Source organism: Dioscorea cayenensis, unplaced genomic scaffold (genome assembly GCF_009730915.1).
Source record: "Dioscorea cayenensis subsp. rotundata cultivar TDr96_F1 unplaced genomic scaffold, TDr96_F1_v2_PseudoChromosome.rev07_lg8_w22 25.fasta BLBR01001073.1, whole genome shotgun sequence".
NCBI lineage: Eukaryota > Viridiplantae > Streptophyta > Magnoliopsida > Dioscoreales > Dioscoreaceae > Dioscorea > Dioscorea cayenensis.
Window position 1 is genome coordinate 17,719 of NW_024087464.1, and position 16,524 is coordinate 34,242.

The 16,524-nt window shown below is 32.7% G+C and overlaps 3 protein-coding genes across 3 annotated transcripts; 1 reads left to right on the plus strand and 2 right to left on the minus strand.

Moving 5' to 3' along the window:
* The first annotated feature begins 6,105 nt into the window (after positions 1-6,105).
* Positions 6,106-7,529, plus strand: LOC120255569 (putative clathrin assembly protein At1g33340). Its single transcript, XM_039263375.1, has 2 exons — positions 6,106-6,263; positions 6,396-7,529. The coding sequence occupies exon 2, from the start codon at positions 6,408-6,410 to the stop codon at positions 7,515-7,517; it is 1,110 nt and encodes a 369-aa protein (XP_039119309.1). The 5' UTR covers positions 6,106-6,263; positions 6,396-6,407; the 3' UTR covers positions 7,518-7,529.
* A 1,077-nt stretch (positions 7,530-8,606) lies between these two features.
* Positions 8,607-11,984, minus strand: LOC120255561 (peptide chain release factor 1-like). Its single transcript, XM_039263370.1, has 6 exons — positions 11,628-11,984; positions 11,368-11,443; positions 10,471-10,601; positions 10,283-10,353; positions 9,742-9,823; positions 8,607-9,107 (listed from the first exon to the last, which is right to left on the minus strand). The coding sequence occupies exons 1-6, from the start codon at positions 11,931-11,933 to the stop codon at positions 9,087-9,089; spliced, it is 687 nt and encodes a 228-aa protein (XP_039119304.1). The 5' UTR covers positions 11,934-11,984; the 3' UTR covers positions 8,607-9,086.
* Positions 11,985-13,105: 1,121 nt separating this feature from the next.
* LOC120255560 (protein FAR1-RELATED SEQUENCE 5-like) lies at positions 13,106-16,328 on the minus strand. Its single transcript, XM_039263369.1, has 3 exons — positions 14,762-16,328; positions 14,015-14,157; positions 13,106-13,568 (listed from the first exon to the last, which is right to left on the minus strand). The coding sequence occupies exons 1-2, from the start codon at positions 16,326-16,328 to the stop codon at positions 14,150-14,152; spliced, it is 1,575 nt and encodes a 524-aa protein (XP_039119303.1). The 3' UTR covers positions 13,106-13,568; positions 14,015-14,149.
* Positions 16,329-16,524: the final 196 nt, after the last annotated feature.

Below are 16,524 nucleotides of genomic sequence, written 5' to 3' on the forward strand. Positions count from 1 at the left end.
TGTATGAAAGCAACAAGACACCGCCATAGAAGAAAAGAAAAGAAAATAAAAGCTATATAATAATATATATCTCTTGACAAGTGACTATATTTGGTGGAACTCCTTCAAATAATATATTTTGGGCCTTTGCTTTTGTAGCATCTTGGCTTCATTCACTCTTTCTTCACATGAGTGAGTGAGTGGACTGCAAGAGCTAGCTCTAGCCATTTGCTTGTCCTTTTTCAATATTTCCAATCAAAACCCTTCACTTCATTACTAGTTGGATTATGGCAACAAAACAAGACATCTCATTGCACTCACTAATTGCATCTCTTGTTGGAATCGATAATTATTCACATCATCATTTGCTGATCTTGATAATTCATTATTATTCTAGCTTTTATTTTTCAAATATCTGAATTCACCAAGATTTAACATCTTATCATTTTATTTAGAGTCAAATTAAGATATCTTAACTCTTTGTTTAGACTATTTTCTAGAACATTCGAAGCTGGTTGATGGTGGTACCCAATGCATGGTTACACCACTCAACTATCATAAAGTTGTTGTTCATTTATTCAATAGTTGATTCTAGTTACGTAATTGATGAAGATCATTTTGAAAATAAAAGATCAAAGTGTGAAGTTTTGATTGACTGTGTTCCACATTATACACGGAAAGAGTGTCCATGTGTCGTTGCGCAGGTCGTCTGATACTCTTTTGTCGTAGTGAGTCCTCATAAAGCGTGACTATGTATTTGATCCTGCCCGTGATGTCAACACATCTAAACGCTTTTGCATATTTTTCCGATCCCTTTAACATTTGTTTTGTTGTACAAAATGCCCAATTTTTGTTTGTAGGTTGCAATTCTTTCATGTATCTATTATTTAAGTGTATCGTTTTACTTATCTTGAAGGCCTTGATCTGCTTCTATTTTGTTTGATATATATTCTTCTAACATATGAGGTGGTTAATTTATTAATTTATAAAGGGAGAATCTAATGTCTAGTCATGAGTCCATTTATGAAACCATCCATAGTTTGATATAGATAGATATGGCTCATGCAATGTCTTAGTTAAGGGCATCACATCATCTACTTGTTTGTTTTGAAAAGTGGTTAGCAACATAGCAACATACGGTCCACTGTTTTGCTTTATTCTAAGTGGGCTATTAATGGAGCTGCATTACTCCATGGATCATGTGGACCCACCTGTCTGCGCAAATGAACTATTCACTGAATTCAAGACTTTACATGATCACACATCTAATTGCCCTCGGTTCACCCAACTAAATCATCATATTTTGTTTAAGTCATATATAAACACATGATCTTTTCTCCACTATTAATTAAAAAGCTCAATATATTATTATAGACATGATTGCTTAACAACAAATTGGTGTATAAGAACAATAGAAAAGAACAAGAGAAGGATAAAACCAACACTTACAACAATTATATATAATATTACAACATATATACTTATGTATAAACACACATCTATATATTAAAATTAAGAGTGCTTGTTTTGACTTGTTTAAAACCTGAATTTTGAATATAAACTCTATTTTTTCTCTATCTTTCTCAAATCTTATTCACTCATTTTTTATAGTGATTGAAAGGGATAGATGAGTTATAATACGAATAATGATTGGCCATTAATGAGGTTGAAACCTTGCTCATTAGTATATTATTCTATGTGCTGGCTTATATTGTAGGTACCCATGAATATGAATAATTTAATTACTTTCCTAGGCCTCCAATCATCCAAAAGATTAGACACCGTTTCCCCTCAAAATAATTATTAATTTTTAATGCACGTCTTCATGATCTCCCCTCCATAGATCAAAGCCCTTTTGGTAAATATAATTGGCACACAAACTTAGGGGTCTTTGATTAATCAATGGCAAGCATATATACTTCACCATCCCTGTCAACCCAACATCTTTTCAATAAAATGGTTTTTATTTCCAAAGAATCAATCAATTCCATGGCATTAATCAAATCTTAATTTTTCTTTTTCATGTTTTGATATTAGAATTCATAGTTGAACTCATCATCGTACGGAATTATCAATGAGCATCTTGTGATAAAAATAATGCAAAGTTGAAGAAAAGCAAATCGATTATTCTCAGGTTCTGTTAGAAGATGTTTTGATAGTTTAACTTTGCGGAGTTGTAGATCCACTATATAATGCTTTTCTCCGATTTTAAATTATAAAATATGGATGTTTATATCTCTTTATTAATTTCTATCAAACTTTATAATGGGTCATCATTGTTTTTTTAATAGTAACATATAAAAATTATAAAATTTATAGTTTTAGCTTGAGATTAAGAAAGATGTCAAAAAGCATGGAACTTGATAAGAAAATTTCATGAGGTAGGTGTTTTCATTTACATATTTTTGAAGAATTTCTATCATGTTTTTTTTTTTCCACTTTAGAAGTATTTTTTTAGAAACGCCAAATTACGAATGTTTGAAAAAATTATTAAAAATGTTTATTACTAGTTTTGTTTTAAATGTTTTTTTTTTTAAAACAGAGGAAGTGTTGGGATTTAATAGAGACTATATCACATTAAGAATGTGAAAATAAATAACTCAATAAAAGATCTTTTGAATTACATCCTCCGAATAATACATAAAAATTAGAAAGAGAAAAGAGTGACTTAAAGATTGGAAACAAGAAATGTAGGAATTCCATTGGACCTTCATTATTATTTGGTATTAATATTACATATATATTATTATGAGCTGTATATTTATCCTATTTAATATTAAAAGTAAAATACAAAAGTCACCTTATATCAAATATAAGTAAGATATAAGAAAAAAGAAAAATTAAACTTTATAAACTGGCTTTATTATTTGCTTCAGAAAGACTGAGAGGTCATTTGGTATTGCTGGCAATTCATAGTTTTTGTTTTCAATTTTAAGTTTTGAAAATAAAATTAAAAAAACATGTTTGGTACCTTAAATTTGTTTTACAAAATTTTGACAACAATCCTCATATTTCAAAACAATATTTTTATATTTTCCGACTTTTTGAAATCAAAACTCTTCATCCCACCTAAAAGCTTTCCTTTTCTACTCCTCTATCTCGATTTAATTTTTAATTCCTTTTTAATTTTTAAAAATATCATTTTCACAAATGTACATCTGATCATTTTTAAAAATATACTTTTTTTAATATATATATATAAATTTATTATTTATGCTTGATATTTTACAAATTAGTTTATATATTATATTTTCAAAAAGTATTCGTGAAAATTATTGTTTTACCTTGATTTTTATAAATTAGGATATAATATATATATATATACACATATTGGAAAATATTGTAAAAATCTATTGTTTGAGCTTATTTTATTTGATCTCATTATGCTTATGTCTCTATATTGCCCCTTCTCTCTCTTTTTATTTTTATTTTTAACATCGGATGGTCAGCAATTTGAATATATATAATTTTTTAAGGCAAACACCAAAATATTTTTTAATTTCAAAATGGTATAATTTTTTTATGAGACATTTTTACCCATACAATAGCAGATCTATGTTGATAATTTTTATTTAATAATACAATTAATTAAGCTTAATATGAAAAATAAAAGTTTTATAAAAATTATAAAAAAATATGAATTATGATTAAAAAATTCATAATAATATTGTGCTAATCTAAACATATTTTTGTTTTCGGTTTTAAAATACATGGCAATTAGTGTATCCAAACATGTTTTTGTTTTAAAAAAATTAAAAATAAAATAAAAATAAAACAAAAGTGAAACAAAAACAAAAAATGAAAAAACGGAGACGATGTCAAACGATTCCTAAATAATTTGTTTTCAATGACACTTGTTGTTGATGAATGAAAATTTGCCATGTGCGTTACATTTTGATTAATTGCTTGTTTGGATTGGTTTTTAAAAAAAAGTGTTTTTTTTTTTATTTGTAGAAGCACTTTTGAAAGAATGCTTTTCAGATTAAGTTAAGTTTTTTTTGTATTTTATATTTGGATAAGCTTAACGTATAAGTATCTTTTATAGCGTGAAGTTGTTTGGATGTGGATTTTTAAAAAGACTTTTAGAGGTAGCAAATTACTAAAATGGATATCCATTGCGTTTTCATTGAGTTGCTATATACATTGTTATTGATAATGATAATGACAACACTATTAATGCTAATAATAATAATAATAATAATAATAATAATTATTATTATTATTATTATTATTGGGAGAAAATTGGGAAACAAAAAGTATAAAAACATAGTCATTCCTCTATTTAATAAGGGTAACTTAGTAATTTAACAAGTCCCAAAACAACTTCTAAGAAGTGCTTCTTCCAGAAGCACTACATGGCTAGCTTCTGAAAGAAAGCTGTTTTCAGCTTTTTTATCATTTTTTTTTTTTACAGAAAAGCTAATACAAACATGTTTTTTAAACTGAGAAATATTTTTTTTTATAAGTTAAGCATTTTTGGGCTTTCCAAAATTCAATTCAAACGGCCCCTAAATATATATTAATGATTCTCCAAAAAAAAAAAAATTCAGGCAACATTAATTAATTAACATTTTAATTAAAAATATCTCATTTTGTTTGGTTTAATTCAAAACTCATGATATATAAAATTAGTTATTTTGATTAAAAATGTCTCAATTTATTTAGTTTTATTTAAATCTAGGGGAAATTTTGTTAAACTACCATATGGTTTAGTTTTTTTATCAATTCAAGGTTTGAATTGTAACACTTTAGTATATGTAGTTTAAACTATTTGCAAAAAGTACTAAAATACTTAACTCCGTTAATTTATACCTGAATTTATCTTTTTGCCCTTATTTACATTACCAAAAGGCGTATGTTCAAATCTACCTCCAAATATTATAATTACTTGAACAGTTTTAAAATACTATGCAAATAGATTTGAATAATTCTTATTAGTACATATATTGGTAATATAAATAAATACAAAAAGGTAAATTTAGGTCCATTTTTATACGACATCAGCAAGAATTGACGGAGTTAAGCATTTTAATAATTTTTTTACAAGTGGTTTAGATTATAAGGTACTAAAATATTACAACTCATACCACAAGTCCTAAATTAATAAAGAGACAAACTACAATGTAATTTAGCAAAATTTTCTCTTAAATCTAAGCACAAATTTATACAAGACACTGAGCTCAATTTATTAAATTAATCAATTCTCATTAAAATTAGGCATGGTAACTCTTATTAATATAATCTTTAATTTAGTCAATATTTAAAAGATCAGAGTTTTCATCACCGCTAATTTTACATGTTATTTGATTATAGATTTGCAATGCCAAAATGAATGATTTATCCATTAGTTCTTTATTATTATAGATGATGCAAATTGTCACTAGAGATATTTCCTCAAATATATATCTATATATATTACAGTATTGTGTGCATGTATTTATATGATTAATTATTCATCTACTATATGATAACGATCGATTAGCTTATTGAAGAAGGGTAGCAATTATCAAAAACAAAAATTTCATGGACCATACTAAACAATTTTTCAATTAATGAAACACAATGAAGGCCACCACTCAAGATCATTAGCAGCTTTAATATGTATTTGATATTAAAAAGAACAAAGAGAGAGTGACCTTAAAGATTGAGAGAAAGAGAGATATCTATGTATATATCTAAGAACTCAACAAGAGGGACCTCATTAGTTATATATATATATATATAAGATTATTATTTAACTCTAATATTATATATGGCAATCTTAACAATGGCAAGGAGAGAGTGGATAGTAATGATGATGAGGAGAAGGAGTTTGGAGCTTGGAGTCAATGAAATGAAATGGTGGTAGAGGGAATAACAAGAGCTTTCTTCTTTTCATCTTTTCTTGTACACCAAGTGGGAGAGTAAGAAACATGAACACCTTTGTTCTCCCTTCATTCCCCACACTCTTCTCTTTGATGTTGATATATCTTAATTGGGAATCCAACACCAAAATTTTTTTTTTTAAAAAAAAAACCACAAATAAATAAAATAAACACAGATAAAGTCCCATGAGTCAAACCAGTTGTAATAAAGATAGCTTTTTCCTGCATGGGAATCCTATTCCCACAGTATTAGATTCCCCTCTCCACCCTCCTCTAAAGAGTTGACCTTCCAAATCCACACTCTCCTACACTTAAAATACATTTATCTCAAAGTGTCTTCAAAGTGGAAGCTTTTACACCCCAACCCATTTCTTTCTTCCAAAGTTTGGATTCTAATCTCTCTGAATAATCCATTTCAAGGTCAATCAATATTTGAGCATCAACCTCTCTTTGAATTTTCTACATCATTATTTCCTTACAAAACCTTATATGATTGTATGTACATATATATTTAAATCTCATGCAACGTCTCATTATTTCTTATATAACTAGTTAGTAGTGGTGATGAAGTTGAAGAGCAAGCTCAAGCAAGCTCTAGGATCACTCATGGAAATCTCCGGGAGCAGCACCGATATTTTCTCCGGCATTGATGCAGCCATTGCTCATGGAACAGATCGTACCGACACACCGGTGGATGATAAATATGTGCATGAGATCCTCTTCTTGGTCTCGAATTCTCACGGTTCCATCACCTTCTTAGCTAGACGTATCACTCGCCGTCTCGAGACAGCCACCGATGTTATCCTAGCATTGAAAACACTTCTTCTGCTTCACCGCTTGCTCCGTGGAGGCGACCGATACTTCGAGCAAGACTTACGCAGTCTTTGGTCCTCCGGCGAGCTTCGAATTGACTTAGGATGGTCATGTAACGATTGTGATCGCTTGAGCTCCTTCATCATCAGATACTCAGAGTTGCTCAAAGAAAGGGTTCAATGGATTATAAACCAGTCAGGTAAGCTTGAGCCAGTGAGACCATTAGGTTTAGAGATTCAATCCTGTGAAGAGAACGCAATAGAGTTGGTGTTGCATAGGTTGTCTAAGTGCCAAGCTTTTCTTGATCTAACAATGGAGTGTTTACCTTCAAAGATTTGGCATTCAAGTAGAGTGACACAAGTGGCCATGAACATCATCCTGAGAGAGAGTTTTTCGGTGTATGTGTGCTTTTGTGAGTGGATTGATATACTGCTGAATTCCTTCTCAAAGCTTGAGAAACCACAGAGAGTTTTAGCATTGGATGTGGTTAGAAAGGCATGCAATCAAACTCCAAAGCTTGATGAATATTATAAGAGTTTGAGAACAAGTATGGTAGGAAAGAGCTTGGATTTCCCTTCAGTGAGAGTGTTCACAGCGGAGGATGTTTCAGCAATGGATATGGCTTCAAGTGAGCAATTAAGTCCATTTCATTGTAAATTGGAGACAAAGATAAGCACAGTGTGGGTGGAGTTTGATGATGATGGTGATTCACAGAGTTCAAGCTTGTTTTCTTTTGGAGGATTTGAGGATCACCTTCTCACTAGCGCTGGAGATGATTTGATTACTGATCAAGGGGAGAGTTCTACTACTACTACTACCACAATTACTGGTAGTACTAGTAATTACATGCAGCTGTTGTAGATATGTTTTTCTGAGAGCTTTGATTTTCATGTATTTCTTTCTTTAATTTCTTTGTTATTAGTTTTCTGCTACTTTTGTTTGTTTGTTTGTGTAATGGTGCTGGGATTTGTTTTCTTCTTGTGGGTTATTGTAATCATAATGTTATTCTTTCTATTATGTTGCATAAATCCCCAAGTTTTTCTTATAAATCAAAGCTGAAAATTGAGAAAAATTGAGAAACTTTTTTTTTAAAGAAAATACGATAAGCACTTTATAGTCAAGGCTAATGTATGGGCCAGGAATTGATTATTCAATCTGTATACCTTCATCCAACGATATCGAGGTTGGATTGCAAGTATTTATCCATAATCGGGGACATGTTATAATTACTTTTAGGGAGAATTGAACTTGAGACTTATAAATCCTCATATTAAAATGTTTCACAGAAGAGATAGTGGTTATCAATTCTTTGGTGAGAAGATGTGTGTTTTTGGGAGATGTAAATTATATATATATACTTTCTAATTATATATTTGTGAAAAGTAAAATAAGTCTCAAGTGTTGTTTTCTATATTTATAAAAACAAGCCATCATGAAGTAAAAAATACTGATTTTAATTGCTCAACTCATCACAAAATAATTGTGGTGCAATATACTCACTTTTGGTACCCTATATATCAATTTTAAAAATATATATATATATATAATTTTCTTAGAATTTTATTTTCATGGTGATGTTAACTGGACCAACCATATATTCTCTCAAAAGAACCATATATAATTTTTCAAAATGGCATCTCTTGCTACATGAAGTGCCCTGTGCTCCTCTGTACCAGTGACTCAAGAAATGCTGAATTAATTTTTTTTTTAAGTTAAAAAATAAAATAAAATGAATATGTTTTGACTTAAGAAACCAAAAAAGGAACAATAAAATCCACTCAAAAGACTAAAATAATTGCAAGTTTGACAATGAACCACCCACACACTTTTCCATCAAATTTTAGCTTATGAGTCAAAGCCAAACTCTTACAATATTTGATTCTTGAATGATTGGATGTTTGTTCACAGAAATGGCATCTAATACCAGAAGCTTTCTCAAAGATAACAGGAGAGAAACAAGACCACATCTTTAGGATTTAATGATAAAGCAAACCATTGATCTTGACAGCAACTCTCTATGAGACCACTAGATCAGTGTCATGAGAAGAATATCTCAATTATCCATCAATCAAATCACTTCTCTGTTTTTCCCATCTTTTGGTGGTCAAAACTAACAGAAAACAGATGTAGTGGACATCACTGGTCTCAAATCAAATCAAACATTTCAGAGTGTCAACATGTGAGGCCATAATCCATTTGTGAAGCTTCAAACTTAATGAATGATGATGCTATGGATAACCAAATTGTTGACATTTTCTATAATTCAAGTCCTTTATGTTGTGTTGCATTTGCTGCAGAACAATCCTGATGTTTTGGAGAAACTGCAGAATGACTGAACTTGTTTGATGCTGAATTGTTCAATGAACATTATTAGTGAACGTTTCTTCGAACCTTGTTGCAAGCATTGGCATCAAAAGACCTTCAAGAATCTCACTTGAGAGGTTTCATGCCCTGCGTAGAAAATTTAGAAGAAATTGAGCAGCTACCCAATTTAATAAAATCAAGTTTGACGAAAAGAATGATCAACAACTGGGAAGATATAGAGAACATCTTTCGTTAATTGGAAAATGACAAAAGGTGAAAAAGCAAGAAATAGCTCTTGTGGTGCTGTTTATCGGTCAGAAATTCAGTGTGGCGGAATAATTTACAATGGGGTGTGACAAATGAGCACTAGGGAAAAGTCAAACAACCAGGTAAAATTTTGGAATCACTTCAAAACCTGTAACACGAAACTATGAAGGAAAGAAACCACTAATGAGGTATGAACAATATACAACCATACATAGTTTCTAAATAATTTGTGACAAATGAAATATGTGGCTTTGCCGGAAATCTTGTGTTTAAAATGCTTTTGGTATTCTCAGAGAAAATTATATTGTAACAGTGCTATTTAAACAACAAAAACAAAAAGGATCTACATCTCAAGAAATTCAACTGAAGCATAACTTGGAGCTCTCAAAGAAATTTATAAGCATATGATGTTAGCAGTAAATCCATTGCATAAAAATCTTTTCTACAGTATCATCCTTGAATCTGGTTTCCTATTTTCTATGTAAATCATAATACCATCATGTGCATTTTATACCTTGGAAGTTCTCAGTTGATTCACAGCCATACGGAGAGAATCATCAGATAGTATCAACCTTGAAAGAGCACCAGTGCTTAGACTGTGATATAAGAAGCAAAATGCTGTCAATTGTTACTTGCTCCACATGGATCATATATGTTTAACAAATATTGATGGACCTAACAGTCCCTAATGTGCATGCCAGAACATAAAAACCACAAGGGAAAAACTACAGTAAAAATATTGGCATCATGGCATATTGGCATGTGTCCTGATCTAAAGATTGCTCTCGCATATGAATTCAAGTGCCCCATAATCATTCAACCACATGACAAAAGGACCACCTCTTTTGCTTTCTTCAGCTGATTAATGGCAGGCAATTAAGCACAAAATACACTCTTGTTAACTTTTCATGTGTCACTTTCTATAGCTCTCTGTTGCGGTCTTAGTGTTACTGTGGAGATCTAATACATAAACACTATGAATGCATCAATCAAGAAACTACATTAATTCCCAAAGGTAAATCAAAAAATGGAAAAAAGCTTTATAAGTAGTATACCCCAATCTTTGCGCTGCCTCCGATACTGAACCTTCAACACCAAAAATCAGATCCAATAAAGCTTGCATTCCCTATAAAAACAAAGATCTCTATAGAGGTTAAATTGAACTTGAAAATTTATTAATATTCAAGAAATCAACTCAGATTAATCATTGAGAAAGTTAAAAGGCAAGTGTGAAAACAAGTACCAGAGCAAACTTTGGGTTATTAGGACCAATTTGTGGACCAACATCTGCGCCCCTGATTGTTGATTTTGCAGGTAGGATCTGAAGGATTTCAGGAGGAGGTTTATATTCATCCAGGTTAATGTCATTCCTGACTAGATTCAACAAAGATAAAGCTTAGCATCCACGAATGCAATCACAGCTTTTGATCAGAAAGGTGCATTCCAAACATGCCCACGTAAACTGACTGAAAATAACAACAAAGGAGTTGAATGTGGGCCATTTCCATTTTCAGAAGATATAACAAGCAAGCAATGACATCTGTGTGCTTTCAAAAAGTTCTCCACCAAAGACTACCAGTAACATGGAGTAAATTGGTAGTACAATCAATTATACACACTAAGCACAAGCTGCAAAAACAATGCAGCATGGAAACTTCATAATGGAATACTTATTCCTCGTGCAAATAGTCATTCCATCAATCAATACAGAAAGTATTCATATGCCCCTACGTCAAGGTACATAAACCGAGGTGTGCTACATTTAAGTGCACTACAAATCCAATAAACAATGAAAAATCCAGTTGAAGCCAAGTGATAGCAATAGTCAAATTCCTGAATTCCCTACAACACCATGGATTCATGGATTCAAAGAAAAGACAATAAATTGATAACTTCATATACTCTACTGTACACATCCTTCACACTGGATAATTTCCTGAAGATTGAAATCTCTTTTGGTACCTAGCTCATAAATTTTTCTCTAGGAAAGAATACATTTTGGCGCAATTACTTTCCATTGCCAATGAAAATAGATAAAAAAGGATTGTGGTGTTTGACGTCAGAACATTGTGTTATTGTACCCAATCGAGCCATCTAATTTAGAAGATAAAATGAAACGCAAGAAGGGACAAAAGATTACCTTTGAGAGCCAACAGAGTGCGAAGGCGTGACAGGGCTGCCGCTCGATTCTTGTGCTGTGATCTATCCTCGACAGCCTAAACTCCAGAATCAAAACAAAACGCACGCAATTAAGAGCCAGACCCAAAAAAAAAAACATCTTTTTCTTTAAAAAAAAACCTATTTTGATGTTCAATAGTAGATTGCTTCAACCAATTGGAGAAAAACTATCTTTTTCCTACAATATATATATATATATACATCAATGTGCAAGAATGGGACCTGAGCGATGACGCCGGTTGGGAGGTGCTTGAGCCGGACAGCAGACTCGCGCTTGTTCCGGTGCTGGCCACCGGGACCAGACGCCTTGTATGTGTCCATCTCACACTGCGCCATGAGCTCCTCATCACTCAACTTCAAATAGTTGTTGCTCCGACGACAATAACCATCATCGCCATTACCAGAAGAGCTTGAGACCGAGAAGAAAACTTTGAATGGAGATCGTGCTTGATGCGTGGATCGGATTGCTAAGAGGTGATCGGAGTGGACGAGCAGAGCTTGTCTGAATAGAACTCGAGCTATCGCCATTTTTTGGAATGAGAGAATGGATAAGCGTTCTCTTGGGCATTTGATCAAACACTTGGAAGGCATTGAGAGAGATTAGTGTTTTTGCAAATATCCCCCTCATATTTACTCCAATTACAACAAAATCCCAATTTTGAAAATTTGCATGTAAACCCATGCCTTTCAAAATGTTATGATAAATAAGCGCTATAGTTGTTGTTTCGATGAAAAAAAAAAATTAATGGATGTTATTGATTGAAATATCATGCAGTGATTCTTTTATATTTACCCGCTTTATGTTATAAAAATGGTAATTTTTTTGTTTGTGGAGTAAGAGGTTGAGAAATCAACTCCCTCTTATAATATTGGTTGAGATGAGTGATTTATTCATCTTATTAAAAAAATATTTTTTTTAATATTTTATTCTACAGAAAAGTTTATAAAAATTAATGATCTCTTAGTTTATTGACACCGAATTCCTTGTATACGGAGTTTGTGTCTTAACCGAGGAAGTGACAGGTTAAACTTCAGCGATTTGAACCTCAACTCACACAGGGTGAGCATAGCACAGAGCTTGTAAACACCCCTAACATAATTTATCCATATTTTGTATTTAAAAAAAAAAACTCCTAGAAATTTTGAAAAACATCTCTTTTGTTGAAGTCTGAAGTTCAAATCACAGCTCACATTGGGTGAGGACACATAGCTAGAAATACCTAAAACAAAACTTGTTCACATTTTGTGTTTTTCAAAAAGCTTCTTTGAAGGAACGTTCTCGTTCGTTTAAGTATTTTTATAAGAATAAATGATTTTTTACACATATATACCATTATATAAGTACTTTTGTTAAGTGTATAAAATAACAACTATGATTATATATTTTAAAAAAATAAATGTATTTTTATAAATAATTATAACTCATAATGTTAAAAATACAAAATATATAATCTATATAATTATATATGAAACGCTGATAATAAAGAAAAACCTTTTAAAAAGTGTGAGGCAAGTTCATGGGTTTTGCATTAGTGAATATATGCAGAAAAGCCCTTCAAATATCTCAAAATGGAGTAATCCTCGGTTCAAAGACACGCTACATTTGATCACATAAGCAATAAACCTCAGGGAAAAAGAAATGCAAAATGATATTCAGGAACAAATAATTCCTTCATTTTAAGACATTAATGAATTTTTGAGATGAATATTTAGAGTTCCTAAACATGTCCAAATATGGAGACACAGTTGCATGAGTTGCACTTATCAGCCAAACAACAGCCTCAATGAATCTTTGAAGAAAGTTGCAAGAACAGCTGACAATTTCCTCCCAAAAAAAGTTCAGGTTTGCGCCAGTGTTTAATACAATTTTCCCAGAAAAAAAGATGGTCAAGGATTATCAGAAATGATTCACATCTGCTCATAATTTGAACTCCTGAATCCTTCAGAGCCGCAGCAGCCATTTATGGATCATGCCATTCAAGCAAAACAATCACCTGGAGATTTGTCTATGGCTTTTATATGCACAACCGAGGGTATTGACAGAGATGGCTTGTGACAAGTCGTAATCAGAAATGATAAATGTAGTCCAGGTAGCAGATAAACTCGGAGAATTTTGCACTCAATATGCAGTAGCTGCTAATTGTTAGGATGAGCATCCTCATTCTGTGTGAATGAATGAAGAAACATTAGTGCAGTGCAAGTCCTACCATAGATATTTTAATGTTCTGCAAGGGACATTTTAAAATAAAATGATAGAATTCGGAAGCCTTAGCGAAACTGAGTTAAGAGAGATCAATTGGAAAGATCAACACTATGATAGGCCAGTTAAAAAAGTTAAACAGATTATTTTGTGGATGGAGTTCAAGAATTAGGCACACATTTTAATTCATACATGATACATTGTAATGCATTTTCATGTTTGTTTGTGAATGAAGCTTGGCAAGACTGAAGTTTTAGACGATTGCTGAAGAACATAATGGGTAGCTTATGTGTTCAAATGCATCCATTTAGCTTTTTTTAGCACATCCTACATTAGCATGAATTGATGAAGAAGAATAAGCATCTTAACTTTTGCATAATAAGTATGAATTAAATTATGCATTTTTCACCTCATCAACATTCAGCTTTTGTTAAGCAACAAAATCCTTCAAGCAATATTGTCACTTCAGAAGCAGCCTGATGCCACATCTTTTGATCATGGATCCCCAAATTTTCGGTCACGTCGCCATTGATAATGATGAAAACTAGTGCCCTGCAATAGTTTCATAAAATAAATAAGGAAAGGTTAAACAGGATCACCAAACTTCTCCAAACTTAATGATGTAAATGGAATTAGTACACCATCCAAGTCCACCAACAAGCAAATAGACTTGGAGAAACGTTGATATGTCTAGGGATCTCTGAAATAATCAACAAGGGTTTTTTGTTTCAGCAAAAAGCAATTAGTCAAGGGACTTCTATAAATACAAGACTAAGAATATTTCATGGATAAGATTTCATAAGTCAAGCAAATTAATCACTAGACAAACAGAAAAAAAGCCAACCAATACTATTAATTATCACTGTAACAAAATATAGTGAGGTATAAAGTTTTGTAACAATGGTTATATTTAAAACTGATCCGCCCCTTCATAATTTTTGTTTTAAAAGATCAAAAACACACATCTCAATCTCCATGTGCTCATTGTCACTTCCAGGAATCAATATATCATGATCCCAACTAGCATAGGTGGGGAAAATCAGAAGAAGAGCAGGTCCAATACCTTTTTAACCAACTTCTTCCCTAAATTATATTTGTTTAGGTTTAATGCGGAAATTTGACTCTTAGCAAAGCCTAAACAAGGAAGATGGGATACCTTTCTCTGTTGAACAGACAGCTTTTCTAGCAGCAGCAACTTCAGTAAAAGCTTTGTGGAGAGCATCCTTTGCCACCTTATAGATGATAGCAGATGTTGACCCTTCTTCTGCAAACTTAAGGACATCTAGGAAGAGACTATTGTACCGAGAAGCTACAGAAATTTTATCAGTATGCAGAAGCTCTGGAGGTTTGTACGATATTGCACCATTTTTAGCAATCTGCTTCCATCTTTTCAAAAAGTAGTAATCGGGAAGCTTACAAAAACCAAGAATAGAAAATACTCGTAAGGCATGCCTACATAGGATGCCTGAGAAGGTAAACATACCACAGGTACAGGCAGCATGCATATTGGGAACATCAAAGGAGACAAAGAAGGATTTCTGGATGCTGCCTCCTTTTAAAGATACTCTGTATGTACAAATTGTTCCGTCCTCAATTTTATCAGAAAGATAAGCAAAAGACTGGATAAACTCTTCCTGGAAAATGGCAAATATGGTCTTAGTGTAAGTCAATGCTGCTTGTTTCTCCATGGGTGATCCAGTTTTCAATATGGGTGAACCACACATACTGGTGAAATCCTCTTTTACTTCTTTCTCTAACTGACCATACATAGCTTGATCAAATTTCACAATGAACTCTCTCAAGTTAGCATTTTTTTCAAAGTTTCTTTTAAAGAATTTCTTCATGCTTTCAGCTCTTTGAAATGGTGATACTTCCGCAAAGAATGTGCTCTTCAGGTAAACTCTTGCCCATTGCTGCCGAACTTCGTATAATGATTGCATCCACACGTTATCCCTCAGACCATATTTAGAAAGAATTGCTTCCCAATCTGATTCAAAATCTTCAATTGTCTGTGACTCATCAATACATTTCTTAAGTTCTTGCTTGAAAGTGGACCGAGCTACTTTATCAGAACAGATATCAGGCAACTTCTCCTTACATTTGCTCAAGATACGCCACTTGCAAAACCGATGACATGAGCTGGAGAAAACCCTTGCTGTGGTTGCTTTCAAAGCACCACTATGCTCACTAACCAATGAAACAGGATGACGCCCATGCATAGCCACCAAAAAGGTCTCAAACAACCAAATTAGTGAAGCAGTTGTGTCATCGACAACTAAAGCACATCCAAAAACAACAGGCTGCAAATGATGATTGTATCCTGTAAAGGCTGCAAACGGCAACATCTGTTTGTTGTCCTTGTATGAGGTGTCAAACATGACAACATCACCAAAATAACTGTAAGATTCCCGAGCTTTTGCATTAGCCCAGAAAACATTGGTTAGATGATCATTTCCATCAACCTGCACGGAATAGAAAAATGCCGGGTTCTTTGACTGCTGCGTCTTCAAATACTCCAACAACCCAAATGACTCACCCCCTCCCAAAACCGAATCAAGACTGATCTCATTACCTCCATCTCTGGAAAGGCCTTCAAACATGGAACTAAACTCAGCAGGTATGACAGGAACCTGTCTCCTTTTCTTGACCTTCTCTACTTTAACATCATCCACAAATGGATGACTATGCTCAGGAATAAACTTGGAAACAACCCATTTTTCCATGGTCCCTTCGGCTCAACTGGATCATAGCCTTACAACCTTCTCTCATGGATTTTCCGATTCCTCCTCTCCTTGTGATCATCGCCATGCCTCTGCTTCTTTACACTGAACCCCTCTTTAACACAAGTGTACTGTTTCATGATGACAGAATCATCACGAGTGACGTTCTACACTTGCCAGCACGTGCACGGAACCCTGT

Bases quoted from the DNA above. Each gene is read 5' to 3' on its own strand.
- LOC120255569 (XM_039263375.1), top strand. From the start codon at position 6,408: ATGAAGTTGAAGAGCAAGCTCAAGCAAGCTCTAGGATCACTCATGGAA.
- LOC120255561 (XM_039263370.1), bottom strand. From the start codon at position 11,933: ATGGCGATAGCTCGAGTTCTATTCAGACAAGCTCTGCTCGTCCACTCC. The intron at 9,824-10,282 runs GTATACTACTTA...CTTATATCACAG, and splicing joins GAGGCAGCGCAAAGATTGGG to TCTAAGCACTGGTGCTCTTT. The intron at 9,108-9,741 runs GTATAAAATGCA...TTTTCTACGCAG, and splicing joins ATCAACTGAGAACTTCCAAG to GGCATGAAACCTCTCAAGTG.
- LOC120255560 (XM_039263369.1), bottom strand. From the start codon at position 16,328: ATGGAAAAATGGGTTGTTTCCAAGTTTATTCCTGAGCATAGTCATCCA.